The sequence below is a fragment of the Aristolochia californica genome, unplaced genomic scaffold (genome assembly GCF_029961685.1).
Source record: "Aristolochia californica isolate CCGP_79_NKW_82.1479 unplaced genomic scaffold, dmAriCali1.0.hap1 SCAF_3, whole genome shotgun sequence".
Lineage (NCBI taxonomy): Eukaryota > Viridiplantae > Streptophyta > Magnoliopsida > Piperales > Aristolochiaceae > Aristolochia > Aristolochia californica.
The window spans coordinates 6,792,533-6,810,111 of NW_027181992.1; the positions used below are offsets into that span (position 1 = coordinate 6,792,533).

General features: G+C 38.0%; 2 protein-coding genes across 2 annotated transcripts in view; both read left to right on the plus strand.

The window, feature by feature from the left end:
• The window catches only part of LOC137958987 (nuclear pore complex protein NUP93A-like), a 46,194-nt gene extending 38,802 nt beyond the window's left edge, over positions 1-7,392 (plus strand). The window contains exons 14-15 of the mRNA XM_068806229.1: positions 6,465-6,756; positions 7,051-7,392. Of these exons, the coding sequence (XP_068662330.1) occupies positions 6,465-6,756; positions 7,051-7,128 (370 nt within the window). The 3' untranslated portion in view covers positions 7,129-7,392. The remainder of the gene's footprint in view (positions 1-6,464; positions 6,757-7,050) is intronic.
• Positions 7,393-12,605: 5,213 nt separating this feature from the next.
• Positions 12,606-17,370, plus strand: LOC137959179 (uncharacterized). Its single transcript, XM_068806532.1, has 3 exons — positions 12,606-15,059; positions 16,418-16,701; positions 16,840-17,370. The coding sequence occupies exons 1-3, from the start codon at positions 13,012-13,014 to the stop codon at positions 17,211-17,213; spliced, it is 2,706 nt and encodes a 901-aa protein (XP_068662633.1). The 5' UTR covers positions 12,606-13,011; the 3' UTR covers positions 17,214-17,370.
• The last annotated feature ends 209 nt before the right edge of the window (positions 17,371-17,579 follow it).

Consider the following 17,579-nt stretch of genomic DNA (forward strand, 5'->3'; position numbering starts at 1 on the left):
AAAGGGAGAACTCCTTTAATTGCCGCTGTGTTTTTGGTTCTTTTTTTTAATAATCACTTCTCTCTCTCTCTCTCTCTAAAAAAAAAGAGAGCTACCTTAATCTGATTTTTCTTCTTTTGAATGTCTTCAACATTCGTGTAAAGGGATGAAAGGTGCTGATTTCCTGAAGAACACCCTTCATCTTAGTGATCTCAGTGAAATAGTTAGTCACTGATCAGTCACCCCTCTTTGTATTGAAATACCAAACATAAAGTTCGTATATATGGGACAAATTTCTTTCTTGGGATAAAATTGAAGATAAGGTATTTGATATCTCTTTAGCTGTTTTACAACTTAAATCTTATCACTGAACCTGGACTCTATGCTACATGTCTCCTCTCTGACACTTATCGCCTCTTTCCCCCATTATGAGAGCCTTTTCGGATCTCATTTGTAGTCTAGAACTTCTCGAAATACCACTATCTGGGAAAAAATTAACTTGGTTCAATGGACAAAACCCCCCTATACTCTCCAAATTAGATCGTTTTTTGGCAAATAATGACTGGCTGCATCTCTTCCCCAACACCTCCGACCAATTCCTTAATAAAATTGGCTCTGACCACTGGCCAATCCAAATAAATACTCACCCCCCAGCCTGGGGACCTCCATTCCGTTTCGAAAACTCCTGGCTTCTCAATGATTCTTTTGTCCCCCAATTGAAAGAATGGTGGGAAGAATTCAGTCACCACCCAAACCCTGGTTGGTCATTTCCCCTAAAGCTCAAAGCTCTAAAGCTAAAGATCCGGCCCTGGGCTCGATGCCTCTCAGCTGCTGCTGCATCTGGAAAAAATTCTATCCAGCGCCGTCTCTTTGAGCTTGATCTCCTTGAAGAGCAAAGGTCACTCTCTTCTTCTGAACTCATTCTTCGAAACCATTTAAATTCTGATCTTTCAAATCTTCTTTAAGAATGAAACCACTCATTGAAAGCAGAGGGCCAGATTCTGCTTGTTGATCGACGAGGATGGAAATACAAAGTTCTTCCATGCCTTTGCCTCATTTCACCGGAGAGCTAATCGTATATCCTCTGTTCTTCATGAAGACGAGGAGATTACGGATAGCGTCTCCATTGCTAATGTCCTTGTAAAGTTTTTTCTCAGATCTCTACACAGAGGAGTGTTTCAATTGTCCTACTCTTGATCAGATCGAGTTCAAACGTATCTTTGCCTCAGAAGCTGCTCTTTTGGAGCGCCCTTTCTCTCCAGAGGAAATTGATGCGACTGCACTTGGTCTGCTGAAGGATCGAGCCCCTGGTCCAGACGGGTTCAATGGAGAATTTTACAAAAAATCTTGGGGAGTAATAAAAAATGATGTTCGTGCCTTTGTAAACAATTTCCATCAAGTAGGCATCACTCACAAATCCATTGGAGCCTCTTTCATTGCCCTAAGCCCAAAAAAAGCCAACTCAACCCTCAAGACTCTAGACCTATCAGCCTAACCACCAGCTCATACAAATTTTAGGCCGAATTCTTTCCAACCATCTAAGGGCTATCCTCCCCTCTGTTATTAGCCCATGTCAAAGTGCTTTTATCTGAGGCCGCAATATCTTGGACTTAATGATGGCAGCTCATGAACTACACTCTTTCAAAAAATCCTATCAACCAAGAGTTGTCATCAAACTTGACTTTGGGAAAGCCTTTGACCGTGAAATGGGCTTCACCACCCGCTGGAGATTTTGAATGAGAAGTTGCATTTCTAATGCTTCATATTCTGTTCTTGTCAACGCTAAGCCATGTGTGTACTTCAAAGGTACAAGGGGTATCAGGCAGGGAGACCCGCTCTCTCCTTTCATCTTCATCCTTATTGGGGAGCACTTGTCTGCCATGGTTTGATTGGCTAAAAGGTTAGGATGGCTCAGCCCCATCCCCACTAATCCTGCACAAGACATTGCTCTCCTTTAATATGCGGATGACACTATCTTCTTTTGTGAAGGCTCTTTAAATCAAATTCACAACATTAAAGCCCTGCTTAACCTGTTTGAAATCTCATCCGGCCAGAAATTCAGTTTTCCAAAATCATCTATTATTGGTTTTGACATTGAACCAAATCTGCTAAGCTCCATGGCAAGCTATCTTGGATGCAAAATTGAGATGTCTGCATGCACCTATCTGGGGCTCCCCCCGACCCTTGGATTTCCATCCAAATCTTCTTGGCACCCGGTCATTGAGAGATTGGAAGGGCATTTGGCTTCCTGGAGAGGGAAATTCATTTCCAAACCTGGAAAATTGGTTCTCATTAAATCCTGCCTACATGGAATACCCAACTACTATCTGTCCATGTTTCGATGTCTTGCTTCTATCAGAGACAAAATTGAGCTACTTAAAAGAAGATTTTTGTGGGGAGGGCCAAATGGTGAAAAAAAATATCACTTAGTAAAATGGGAAGAGGTTTGCAAACTACTAATTCTGCTCTTCTCCTTAAATGAATCTGGAAATTCAACCTCTACCTGGACCTAATCTGGAGAGCTTTAGTAGCTGCAAAAGCTAACAAGCATCTGGATGGTGGGAAGGTACTCTTGTCTCTCCCCTTCTTGGAAAAAAATTGTCCTACTTCTCCCTGATTTCAAGAAAGCAGTCAAATGCTATGTCGGCAATGGAATCTCAACAAAATTTTGGTCCGATTGGTGGATTGGCCATTCCAGCCTCAAAATCAGCCATGAATCTATCTCTATCCTTGCCAGAGATACTGATGCCTCTATCTTTGAGATGTGGTTTGAAATTGGGGGATGGGATTTAAACCTCAAAAGACATATTTTGGATTTTGAAGCCGTTCTGGCTTCCAATCTCCTATCAAGCCTACCCTCAGTGAAAACCAGTAACAAACAAAACACTTTGATTTGGACACCTTGTACAAAAGGGTCCTTCTCCACTGGCTCAACATACAACTTCTTGTGTAACACATGCTCAACCCAATCAAATCACCTTGCGGCAACTGCTTGGAACCTCCTTGCCCCACTCTGTGCAAAAATTTTCATCTGGACCGCCTGTAGGAATAAAATCCTCCCCTCTGACTCTTTAATCCGGCGGTGTACCCCAGTCTAGGACCCCCTGTGCCCTTTCTGTAAAAATGCTCCAGAAACAACCAATCACATTCTCCTATCCTGCCATTATGCCCACTCTATCTGGACCTCTCTTTTAAACAAAATCGGGCTCCAGTATTGTGCTGCATCAAATTTGTTATCCACTATCCTCTCACTCATTGACACTAGACTCCCAAAGCTAGGAAAGATGATTCTATTGTGTAGCATTGGGCATATCCTATGGAGACTATGGAAAGAAAGAAATAGGAGGAAATTCAAATTCAAATCTTCCCCCACTAAAATTCTGACTGATTACATTACGGGCCAAGTATCTATCTGGCTTCTAAACCGAAAAGAATTCAGCTCAAATTTTAGAGGAAATTAGCAACTGGTTGTTGGGCTGTCTCAACCTTCTCGCCCCCCAATCATGGCTATTTGCGCGCCCCCTCCCCCCCACCATTGGGCCACTTGAAGCTTAACTTTGATGGGAGCATTCTTGGTTGCCTTGGCCCTGCGGGACACGGAGGAGTTGTCCATGATGCTAACGGCGATCTCCTCTTCTCTTTCGCAGGCCCTCTTTGTAACTCCGATTCCACAACCGTAGAACTTTCGGCATTGCGAAATGGAATTCAAATTTTTTCTAGTTGGCTCACGGGCCCCCTTTGCATCGAAACCGACTCAAAGGTCGTCATTAACTGGTGTGCAAACTCCATCAGTTCTCTGTAGCGTCACTGGGACATGTACTCAAAAATTTGTAATTTAATTTCCCTTTTGAATTGTACTTGGAAGCACATTCCTCGTTCTGCCAATCGTTTGGCAGACATTCAAGCTAAGGCGGGCATTTCACTCCAACACTTTGTTGTGGAGGAAGGCCCTCTATCCTAGGTTTGATTGTATTTCTCTCTTCTTTTCATAGTCTCTACACATATTTTCAAAAAAAAAAGTCATGACTTGGTTATCAACAACTTCCCACTCTTTAGTGACGGGGGTAGGAGGATTATCTTTGATGTACTTTGCTTTCCGTTTGACCTTCAGGAACATAAGCACTGAATGAGACCAATTCACATAGTTTGGCTTATTTAATTTGATGGATGTTATTTGTATAGAACTTGAATCCTTATCGTCAGAGCCCTCAAATAGTCTGAGGACAACAACCTGTTTGATGGAATCAGCCATCTAAATCTTCCAATACTTCCCAAACAAACTCAATAAAATGTTCCAAAGATGCTTCAAACTCAATGCAAGAGTACTTCCAATTATCCAAAATTAGCTCATGTGGCCCCCACACTACAAATTAGGGCATGCCAACTCCAATTCTTGGAGCAATCCACCAATTTATCTTCAATTCAATCAAGGAACATCACAAGATAACACTTAAATCACATTTAGCATGATGATGCAGGCCCAATAATGGTTGAGCAAAAAATAGGGAAGCCAAAAGGCTTCAACAAGAGTCCTCTAGTGACAGTTAGGCACGATAATTGCTCAATTAGCAAAAGTAGCCATCAACCGGATGGTTATGGCAGTAGAGAAAATGTTGAATTTTTACCCTTTTAGTAGACAATTCGAGTGGATTCTTTTAGGGTTGAGAAATATGTGAAAAGAACTTGAGCTTTAAAGAAAACTTCCAAGGAGTAATCCACGATGAAAATAGCTGCCTCCGCTACTCTATCACTAGTCCTTCGGGCATATTTGATTCCATAGACGCTGAGCTTGCTAGGCTGTTCCAGGGCCTCAAGATCTTTCGAGATCGTCTCTCTCCACCACGCCTCCCCCCCCAGCAGCACTGGGATACTTTTTTTGAAATTTGTAATATATCCTTTTGCCTGAATTGTATATGGACCGATGGCCCCAGATCTGCCAATCACGTGGCGTACCATGCTAAAAGGGGTTCATCTCTCGAAAGCCTCATTGTGGAGGATGATCCCTCTCTATAGGTTGTATTTCTTCCTCTTTTTATAAATATACACACATTCCACAGACACAAAAAAGAAAACTCCCAAGGATCGATGTTACTGCTCTGATACCATGAAAAATATGTAACAGTAAGAGAAAATAAAAGGGACGAGAGGAAAAAATGAAGTGAGAAAAGAGAATGGAAGGAGCCAGAGAGGAGCTGCATTAATCATTCTCAGGAATTGAGACTGATCCTCTGAAGTTCATCACTAAAGTGGTTTTGGGTAAAAGGACAGAAATGCCCTTAAGTACAAGAATCCTTATACTTTTCTCTATACACATCAAATTCTAATGAAATTTGAAATACAAGCATATGGAAAACTAAATTATCATGCTGGAAATATATGACACCTATCTGACATGGTCAAATGACCAAAATACCTGTGTCTGTAATTTAACACATGTTCTATTAGGGAGTTTGACAGAGTTTAGAGCATGGAGTAACAATTTTCCTTCTCAGATATTATTGATACCATTTTTTTTTTTTATTTTCTATGTTCTTCTTGAGAAAATTCTCTTGTCATTTTGATTTTTTTGGTGTTTTTTATTTTCTTCCATTCATAGTCATATTTGCTCTTACATATGTATGCATACATTCCATGCATATGTAAAGACTTGAAGACATGATTACATCTGTTAAGACATTGTATATATTTATTTAATATTTTATCTTTTTACATGAATAGTGCTATTTTGTTCAACCTTGTTCACTTTAATGCCTACACAAACATTATTGTACTGTTCCCCACTAAAGCTACACGAATAATTCTCCTCCATTCTGATCTACCATTTGCTAACTCTGCTGTTCAGGTAATTCAGATCTTTCATTTTTCTAGTTTTCTCCATCAATATTATTTTTTGGTTTCATCGACTTATTGCCAATCCACTGTTCTACATCAGTAAAGCCCGTCTTACTAGTTCTATTAGGTCTACATCTAAACATGTTCAAAACATTATGTACAGTTTCGTCTCATTTCATTCATCGGTTGGTGCCACTAGTCTCTTGTACAATATTACGTCCTTCCTTTTGGGTGTTATCAGTTGTTATTAACAAGTACTTTTCAGTCATTTCACATTGTTTAGGGTCCTATCAGAATTTATTAACAAATACTGTGACATGTTAAATCGTGATTTTTTGTCTTAGAAATTGGTCCAAATGGAATGACTTCCTCAAAACTTCCATCTCTAATTCAATATGTAAAGTACTCAGAAATATTGCCACTTCTCTTTGTTTAAAATGTCCATTTTTCTGTGTGAAACACTATTTAGCTTTACATAAAAAGTGAGGCACTAACCAAAACAGCAGATGATTAACCAATTTTTAGATGATCAGTGTTTTTTTCTGCCTGAGATGTGTTGCATGGTGGCTACGTCTTCATGATTTGTAAGTTGCTCAGCACAGAGTAACTGTGGTCTTTGGAGAATTTTGTTACAACGTGATCCTCATGTGCAGCCTTCAAGAAAGACAACAGATCACAGAGCAACAAACTGTACTCAGACAGCTTGAGGCGATGTTACATGTTCATAAGCTAGCGAGAGCAGGCCATCATATAGATGCTCTGAGGGAGATTACAAAGCTTTCTTTCATCCCATTAGATCCCAGGGTCCCAGACAGCACAACTGATGTTTTCCAATGTCTATCTCCTCATGTCCAAGCATGTGTTCCCGATCTTTTAAAAGTTGCCCTGAGTTGTTTGGACAATGTGGTGGATGCAGATGGTACACTGCGCGCCTTAAGGACTAAGGTAAGTTTCAAATTATTGGCTAGTTGACTCTTTTTTTTGTATGATGTGGAAGAGCGTTAGAAATCAGTCTGCTTAAAGGATTAGATTCATGGTAACAGAGTTCTTGTTCCTGTGGGCAATATATTTTTAGGTTTCTGAGTACTAATTGTGGTTGAAGTAGGGATATGGATTCAAAATTTCACTGTGCTCTGTTTTGGTCATTTTGGTAGATCTCTAGATAAGACTTGTTTTTATTTCTTTTGTGGTAACAAATTGCTTGGACCTCTGGTTTATGATTTTTTTTTTCCCATACAGATTGCAAACTTTGTGGCAAACCACATGACAAAGAATTGGCCTCAAGATTTGTACGAAAAGGTTGCACGAAGTCTATGAAGCAGCAAGTTAAAGTCACAAGAGTACTCCAAGGGTGTGCACGTAGATAACATCTATCGCTTTCCATGGTTGTTGTGGGGCTATTTATCCCCTTTTTTCATGTGTTAACTAGTTTCAATGCTGTAGAAACTCATTTTCTTGGTAGCTCACGACTGTTCTGCAAAGGAGGCAACAACACAACTAGTTACAACTGTAAATGATATCAAATGTTGGTGATGGTACAGTCAGATAGCAACAGATGTAGTACGTGACAATCCTCCCGAAGGTCTTGGTGCACCCAAGTCAGATGACAGAGATCCTGCGTAGAATAATTAGTGAAGAGGCCTTCCACAACACACTATCTGGCATATAACAACCAAAGCATCTAAATATAGTTGTAATGCATGCGAGAAAAAAATTTGAGCGATTGCATCAAGATGAATCTTTCAAGGATTCTCTAATGTATGGATTGGCCATATTAACACCACCTGGTATATTTGGCCTTGTTACTATAGAATAGATATATTTTCAACTACTTTCATCTATATTATCCTATCATTAAGAATAAAAATATATACATCATGCAGTTCATTATAGGATATCAATTGGCTTGATACCTAACAACTTTCCCTAGATGAATCAGTCTAGATTTTGCTTTAGCTACTTCAATGTTTAAAAAATATAACCACCTAAATATCTCAAACTAGGCCCTAAGACTGTTTTATTCTAATAATATAACCTTCTTCAATGTGCATGTTTCCCCAAACTCTTCATGAGTAACATACTTAGAAGGTTGCTCGATACATACTTGCTCATAAAGATTACTATACCAAAATGCATTGTTCCACCATATATGTTACTTTATGTTAGAATGTACACTTGGCTACTATATATACTTTGTACCTCTCAATAGCCAAGAATGGTCATACTTGATTGTGTAAACTCAATGACACCCTAGAATTGTTATTCCGTAAGGAGCATCACACAACTCTTATGTATGCCGAGATACTATGGCTTGCATCTCGTCATCTATAATTTTCTTCTAATCCTCCTGCATGGACTAGGGAATAGGAATAGAAATAGAAGACAACAAGGTAAAAGATGACCTATAGGAAGGAGGCATGAAATCAAAACACACAAACTAATAAAGAGTATATTTAGCTTTATACCATACCCTTTTTTGCAATGTAACAGGTAAGTTAAAATCAATGGAAGTAAAATCTTTACCCAAGGGTAATGAAGATGGAAGAGGAGGATCTAGCATAAGGGTTTCTCTCTTTGAGTACTAGGCATCTCCATTAAAACATCTTTAATCAGAATAGGAAGTGTAATGATTGGAATACTCTCATCATGTGAGCCAATGTGGCGTTCATGGATGAAAAGAACGTATTTCCTAAAAAAAAGTGATACACAAAGACAAGCATTTTTTGGACACTTGATCATATTGCTTATATCGTTTTTATACCCTTACAAATCTAAAAAACACACACTTAATAGACCAAAGCAATAACTTATTAGGTACACGACCAGGAAAATAATCAAAACACAAACAACCAAACATTCATGGATTAAAAGGAAACAATTCAGATTCATGGGTTATTATAAGCCAATAACCCTCCTATTATGATCGATCGAACCTTGTAAAGGTAAAACTAACCCTCAAGTCAATGAAATTGAGGTATTGAAATTCCAACTATAGATTTAAACTTTGAAGTCTAGTTTACTACTGAAATCCAAGTGTGAATCTAAACTTTTAAATATAATTTACCCCTCAAATCCCTTTGTTGGTTTAGGCTTTTGAGCCTAAATTGTTGTTGAAATCCTTTTGTGGGTCTAGGCTTTCGACCCTAGTTTGCTGTTATAAAATCCCAAGTGTGGGTCTAACCTAGTAAGCATGTAAATGTGTAAAACCTTGTGAGGGTGAGCTTTATAAATTGGTTGTTGTAGCCAATTGAGTGACACAAGTCTCTAAGAGGGAAACAATATAAATTGACCATTGTGTCCCTTGTGGTCCTTACTGTAGATGTCATCAAGCCTTCTTACATAGTGAATTCAACTCTAAGGTGTAAACAATTTAATAGTATATGTAGCAATGTAAGTTTGTGCTATGAACCACTATAAAAAATAGTGTATTCATTATGCGGTGCTTGATTGTTCATTGTGTATCTTGCATTGGACTTTTAATTTTATATAAACCAGCAAATACAACGTCCCATAAAGATAGAATTAGACAAGGTTTTGTAGAAAAAAAGTCAAAAATGAAATGATGTTTACAAACATATTCACCCTACCTCTAGGTTTGTATATCATGAGACCTAACACATGTTAGTTTGGTTGTCAACTAGTTCAGTTTGCAAATGCTTTTACAATGTGATAACATTGAGTTCAAGTAGATAAAGCTAGAAATCCTTGATGATAAACTTCTATTTTTTAGTTTAGATAAAAAATTGAGTGACAAATTTTATAGTTACATTTTAAGATGAGATACAATGCCTTCTTCAACAAATGATTATGTAAACGTAGTGGAAACTGTTTTGTGTTTATAATAAATAAGATGAAAATATTTTAAATATTTATATTTCTTGCATGCATCTAAGGTTGATATGACAAAAAAACAATGTTTGAAATATGTTGAAGAGCAAATATGGAAGTCTTACATGGCTCCCATAGAGCCAAAATTAATATGGTGTAGTCTTACAAGTGGAAGTCTCATAGAAGAGTCTCAGTTAAAGGTATTTTAGTTATGTTCAGTTGTTCAATTTTTCTAGGATTTATCTTTTAGTGTTTAACTTTTGGTGTAACTGGGATAAGAGTAGTTTAATTGTAGTTGGATTCTACGTATTTTCTCTATTATAAATAATGGCTCATTGTATTCAAATTACATAAAGTCAATAGAGTTTTTATTTTTTCCAAAAATACAACATGGTATCAAAGCTGGTTTTGTGAGTTGACTTGGTCAGCCCATGAGATAATGTGATACTTTTCTAATCTATCATCTCTTTTAGTTTAGGTTTGTATTCTATTTTTTTTCTTTCTATCTTTTTCCAGTTCCCGTTGCTTTAATGGAATTCTCACATCCATACTAAAACTTTAATATTTTAATTTATATATTTAAGAAAATATCTTTAAGTCTACTTTTTAACTAAAAAATATTTTGGAAGTCAGGATTTTCTACAAAGATAAATTGATATTTGAAGCAAGAATGGTCAAATTGCAAAAGAGGTTTGAGGTGCAGCAGAAAACTTCAATTTTTTGAGGCGTTTTATGTCATCAACAATGAGACTTTATAAAGAGAATTATATGTCAAAGAAATATTTATAACTTTATTTTCTTACCTATTATACCAATTTGAGATCTGAACTTTCTAAATGGAGATATCAATATTGGAAGACTCAATGGTCATGCTGGTCAAAGAAGAAAGAGTATTTTGTTCGGCCAGATTATAGTCCAAAATATATTAGGTTTTTTCTCTCGAAAGAAGTATATTTATGAAGTAATATTATACTTAAATGAAATTTATCGGAGTCTAATTTTAGAAAGATAAAATGTCATGTCAATTTTATCTATATGTAAGGAGATATTTGCATTGGAGTCGGCTACTGTCAAATTATAGAATAAAGAAAATAAAGAGGTTGTAACAAATTCAAGAAGAAAATTTTTTTATGTCAAATTAGGTATCAAATTAAAGCTCTTTGAGTATAGTTTCTTAAACAACAATTTTTTTGTAGTTCTGGTCTATATTGTGGGAGAGATTGATATTATAAGTTCTAAAGGTCAATTATGCCAAAAATCTCTTCTTCTTTTTTCCTATTTTCTCTCCTAGTATCTCTCCTAGTATCTCTCCTTGCATTGATGTGAATTGAGTTTTCTTTTCTCGTAGAATCTTAGTTTTTTAGCTAAATTTCTCTTCTAATGAGAGAGTTACTTAATCACTCCACTATATGCTCGTTCAAGGTATGCAAAAATTTCATACTTCGATGATGTTTTCAAGTTTTGTATTTTTGGATTAAAAGGATATATTCTAGATTTGTTTGAAAGTATGAGTGTTGCATTATCGACTCCTTCCAGTTAAAGTTGTTTTTCTCTAGTATTTCCTTACTTTATCTTCTTGTGTTTTCATCACTTCAAAGCAATGCCTAGACCCACTGTCTAAAAAGTATAGGAGTGTATCCAACATCTAGCTATAATCAATTTTTTTATTCTTCGCCCAATATGTGATTTATGTTTGAGCTACCCTTAAAAAGTGAGTAGTCCCTTTGTTAAGCCCTAAAGTCTGGCTATTTTTTTCGCCTTTAAAATTGAGCGGAGTGTGTTTCAGACTATGACAGTTTTTACTGGTGTATGGATCTTTGTCGTACGACTATGAGTGATTTTCTTCTCCCACTTTTTGTTTTGTTTGAGTTGGGTCTCTTTGTCTTTTCTATCCCTAGTTTGAGGGAGAGAAGTAGAAGAAGTACAAGAAAAAAAGTATTTTGTTCCACATATTGTGATAATTTTTATGTGACCAAAACATTTAAGAAATGAGGAGAACAAATGATGAAGATTTAACATCTACAAAAATTCTTTTTATTGCAAGCTGAAGTTATAAACTTCAACTTGAGGGGGAATGTTGAAGATCAGATATAGAAGAGTCTTACATGACTCTCATAGTAAGAATTTTCATAGAGCCATAATTAATATAGTGGAGTCTTACAAGAGTCTCACACAAGGAGGTTTTATAAAAGAGTTTTAGTTAAAATTGTTTTAGTTATGTTAATCTTCTATCTACGTTTAGTTATTCAATTGTTCTAGGATTTATCTTTTAATATTTAACTTTGGACATAACTGAAATAAAAGTACTTTAATTGTAATCGAATTCTACTTGTTTCCTCTATTATAAATAGAGACTTATTGTACTCAAATTACATCAAGTCAATGAAGTTTTCAGAAATACAAAAAAAATAAATTTAATTGTTATATCTAATTTTCCAATAGTCGTTCTTTCTATTGTTATTAATTTTTTTTTCCAAATACAAGTTTAATTACATTAATTATCTACTTAGCTTCAACATGTGGAATTATAATGTAAGCAAAGATAATTAAACTTCATGCACGACATGGAGGAAGGAGATTTGTTATGTGAAGAGATTCCTTTAATTAAACTAGAAGTCTCATTAAGGCCTCCTCCTCCTATCTTGTCCCAGCCAAACCGACATGGCTCACCCACTCGTACCGCAGGGTCCCGCTTTGAAGATGTTATTTTAGCAGCCGTACACGCGTTCCGGAAATCTCTCCACTCTGTGATTTCGTTTCGTTCCAATTTAGTTAGCGCTGCCGAGCCCCGCTCACCGAAGCCAGAACTTGCGAAGCTTTTGCGGCTGCCACTGCGTGATTCCAAAGGGTTCGTTTTCCCTACGGCTGATGCTCAGAGGTGTGTCGACAAATCCATAGCGGAGGGCGGATGTCGAGCGCAGAACTTGCCTGTAGTACTTCGTCTCAGGAGGTCAGATATCGTCGGATTTATCTCTTGCGTGAAAAGAAAAACCCTACCTACCTCCTTTGTGTTGTGTTTCCTGTACATAACCTGTGTCTAGATTAGGATTGTCGGTTGTGTTGTGTATGTGATACGAGGTGTTATGATTGCCAGTGTTCGGTAGATGGACGCCAGGTTACATTCTAGGGTTACTTCACTGTTTTTTCGCTTTGTGAGACTCCGGCTCGGTGGAGTGGCGTGATTCTCATAGTCTGGGTTCGACGTTTTCCCTCTTGATTGCGCTGCTTTTGTCAGGGGGAGGGGTTTGATTTACGGTTTCAATAACGTCTCTTCGTGTTCAATAAGGTTTTATTTGGAGCTTTTTGGGAGGAATTGTGAAGTTTTAGATTTAGATATTTTCCCCTTTTCTGTTGTTAATCTGAGAGGTAAAGATGCGATCGAGAGGAGATGAGAAGGTTAGGCTTCGGTCCCCTCCTCGGAGTAGGGACTATAGAACTGATCATCGTTTAAACCCACATGATCATGATGGTCGGTCACGTCCACTCCGTAGTCTCACTCCTCCAGAGCAAGAACGTTCTAGGAGGGCTGACCACGATGGCCGCAGGTTGTTCGGTGAAGAGCATTCATATCTACATCTGGAGAGGAGACACTATTCAAGACACTACGTTGATGGTAGAGAGCCTCTGGAGAGGGATAGGTCACACAGAATTGGCGATGAAGATCGTGTGGTTATGTGGGATGGTCATCGCAATGTCTCTTTGGAAAAGGAGTACACCAGACGTTTTATTGATAATGAAGAGGAGGTTGAGTTCAAGAGGAAATACCTTTCAGGGGACCCGACAGATTTAAATATTGGAACAGGCACTAGCTATAAGCAAATAAGTGAGAGTGTTACTGCTCCTAGAGCTCGTAGGGACAAGGAGCTTCTGTGTGATAGGCCCTCAGATCTTGATAGAACCGGCTTAGTTCAGAAATCTATGCGCTTCAAAGATGGTACTGTCAGGACTTCCTTTTTGTTGCCTCAGGAGTTGGGCTATTCCAAGGCTCCTTCTCAGACTATGTTGACGTCAGGCAAGTACAATGAGACTTTCCCATCCTTGACCTCTATGCTTGATCGAGATTATCTTGGTTGCCGTGGCAATGCTTATCAGAGTAACTTAGTGAGGCAACCTTATGGAGAACAAGGCAAAAATGCCTATTTGAAGGATGTTTCTTACCCTAGAGTACCTTTCTCTTCATCACAGGACTGTGGGAGCTCATCTTACACTTGTGCTAAGGATGACTCACTCAGTTACTATCAAGATGGTCAGTTTGGTACTGGTGATAGCAAGTTCAAGGACATTGATTTTTACAGTTATGGCCAACCCTTTGATTCTTCACATCCTGTTCATGTGAAAGATTTTAAGCTCTCTCAGAGGGATGCATTAAGTCCCATGCGAAGTGAGTCCTTCAATTACAGATACTCAGAACTCAGTCAAAGGGGCAAGAATAGTCTGGGTGTAACAACTGAAGAACCATACAAGATGACAAAATCAATACCACAGGAAGACTATGCTTGTAGAGAGTCTTTAGGGCGTAGTTTATTGGATTCCCTTGGAGATAGGATTGGTGGGACACCGAATTCTCTGACAAAGCCGAGAGAGAACAGCTTATGGGATTACCCACCAGTCACCAAGTACCACAGTGTGGAAAGAATTTCTTCAGCTAGTGACAGCCATAGAGAGTATAGGGGTTCTGAGAGCACTCATTTTCAATATGGGACTAAGGTGCCACAAGATTGTGAAATTGTGAACTTTGGAAATGATTATGTCTATGGGAGAGATGCAGGTCTAACTGATGTTTATAGGGAAAGACAAATGGATCCTACACTAGAACAGGATACAAATGCATATAGACATCTGCTGAGCCCTAAACAAACATCCAGCGAGGAGCTTGTTCTCCATCCATCTGAGAGAATGACAGAAAATAACTATATTATAGGTGATGTCAGAGGGCACATCCCAGAGTTATCACGACCAAAGAGTCGCAATATATTTGAACGGATTAGGTGTAGAGATGAGCAGTGGATGAGTGAAGAGCCAGATAGAATATTGCCATCCAGTAAGGCGGCTTTTGGGCGTGTCCAATATAGAATGCCTTCAAGGGCTATCATGCCAAAAAGGAAGTTGAGACCCAGTCAGCCTGCTTTCCAGAAAAAGTTCTCTGTGGATAAAAAAAAGGATTTCTATCGCCCTTCCAAATTTCAAAAAGGAGCATTAGAAGATACACATGAGAATGAGATTCCAGACAATGAGTGTCCATCACATGGAACAAATCCTCTTGTGAAGGTTGATCCACCTGAAGGCTCAGAGGAGTTTAAGCAGCTGCTTCATAAGGCTTTCCTTCGGTTTACTAAACAGTTGAATGACAGCATCTTGGAGCAAAAGAAGTATCAGGAGCAAGGAAAAGCTATTAGCTTACATTGTATTGTTTGTGGCAGGTCTGTCTTTCTAATCTGTGATGTCTTTCTGAAAATGGAGCTCTGTTTTACTTAGTCATCATTTCTGCAGCCTCCATGACTCATGTCATACCAGGAATCTTATTCCTAACAGCATGGAATGAGCATGAGATTATGTTGGTTGCTGTTCATCTAGTTTTTAAGATAACATCTATAGGCTTGTCTGTGACTTATCTTCTAAGTGGACTATGAAGGTCTGCTGGCACCAAACAGTTCAGATTTATTTTGAAAGGCTACTCTTGGAGCCTTGGGGAGCCATCCATCTCATGCAAGGGAGAACAGTCCCAAAAGCCTAGTGTTGTAGTTCCTGCCTTCCTGGTTAGTTCTATGTTGGATGGCAAGGTACAGTAGAGCAGCTTTTAGGGTGGGAAGGTGGGAAGAAGGATATTGGAATATTATGCCGTTGGACATTTATTTTGTGGGCATAATTAGTCAAATTGTTTGTTACCCAGATGAAAATTGTCAAGGGAGCTGGAATATGATTGGAGGTTCGGACTAAGCTATTAAAGCTCCCTTCTGACTTGCAATTTTCTCTTGCACTGCGGCCACCGCTTTACAGTCCCATCATTTGCAGACAGGAGATTATGACAAAGCTCCAGTGGTTTTTGCCTTTTTTCCTATGTGATTGTTGGGTTCAACTTCACAACCAAGCAATCAAGCAATGCATCTTCAACATATATGCTTATGCATATACGTATATCCATCTCTTTTCTCTCTTCTTCCCTGTTATCCATTGTTCTACGTCTATATCTATCTAGGATATCTTTTGCGAGGCTGGGTTTTTAACCACCATTATATCATTCCAGATGTTTTGTTACCTGACTAACCTTCCAGGGAGGCCTCTTTTCATTCTTTGAGTTGTTTAACCTGACTATATGGATGTTTAATTCCAAATGTTTGCTTTGTGGTAAATAATTCCTTTCATGGCTGAAGCTTTAGTGGAGTAGTGGGTATGGTGTTTATTTTTTATATGATGGTATTGAGCACAAAATTCTGCTCGGAACGTTTTAGAAGGACATAGATGAACTTCTATCCTAGTAGTTTTCACTTAAAAACAGTCCGAGTTTACCATGTTTCAATTTTGTAGGCATTCTTATGAGTTTTTTTTTGTCATGTTTATGTGAGTCCATTGGTGTCATTATATAAGATACTGAATTTTTGTTCTGAAGTATGATTTGTGACTAGGACAACAGGTATATTAGTTTGTGATATTCATCAATTTACCTGAGTTACTGACTAGCTGCCTTCATCAATATGCCTCGCATGACATGACATGATCGTTTTTACCTACTTGGATGAGATTGCACTGTTAATTTCTGTTCATTATTGTATTTGTATAGCCTCTCGAAGGAGTTCAACAATACACATGGCTTAGTAACTCATGCATTCAGCTCTCTCAAGGGCTTGCGAACAGAACACTTGGGGCTTCACAAAGCACTATGCATTATGTTGGGCTGGGATAGTTCTGTAGCACCTGACATTAGTAAACGGTACCAGTCCATGTCTGCAGCCGAAGCTGCCTCACTGAGAGAGGATCTGATTCTGTGGCCTCCAGTTGTGGTCATCCATAATAGCTCTGTGCAAGAGATCTTAACCAGTGAAAGAATGGAAGAATTGCTCAAAGGTATGCCTATTTTTATCTATTGCTGCGTTACTTGGTCGAGTTTTTAAGTGAATGTTGACAATAGCTAAATGAGTTAAAAGCGATTCCCTGTTGAGTTCTTGCTGCATATTTTGAGGTAGATGCTTAATTCTATTACAGCAATGTGCGTTAATGGTGGAAAAACCAAGGTTTGTTCTGGGAAGCATGGAAACGACAGGCTTCTGTTGGTGAAATTCATGCCAACCTTTTCTGGACTGCAAGAAGCTGAGCAACTTCACAAGTATTTTGATAAAAAAAAGCGGGGAAGAGGAGAATGGAAACAGATGTCTACTAAAGGCAGTAATAACGGTTGCAATGGTGGAGAAGGACACGAACAAGAGAAGATGGAACTGTTTCTGTATGGCTACTTGGGTGCTGCAGAGGACGTATGGAAACTGGACGATGAAACTAAGAAAAGAAGTGTAATCAAAAGCAAGAAGGAGATCAATGCCATAGCAGATGCCTCCTTGGAAGGACTAGTTTGTGTACGCTGATGCTTGTCTAAGTTACTAAGCTGGTTGGGAAATGTTTTTGTTTTTGTTTTTTGGCCAAGCTAAATTCTCTGCCAGACGCGTAACTATAGCAGCTAACCGTTACAGTTGATCAATTGTGTAATTACAATAGTTATATTTTCACTATATTTTTCATGTTCCCGTTTTGTTATGGAAATTTTTTTTATAATTAATAGTTAATTATAGAATATTAAAAAAAATAAAGAAAATTAAAATAATATTTGAATAAAATTAAAATATTAAAAGTATATATAATATAATATAATTTTATGATATAAAGTATGGTATTTTAAAAATAACATATAAAAAGAAAAGAATAATAGTTGTTACCGATGACCTGTAAGTAAG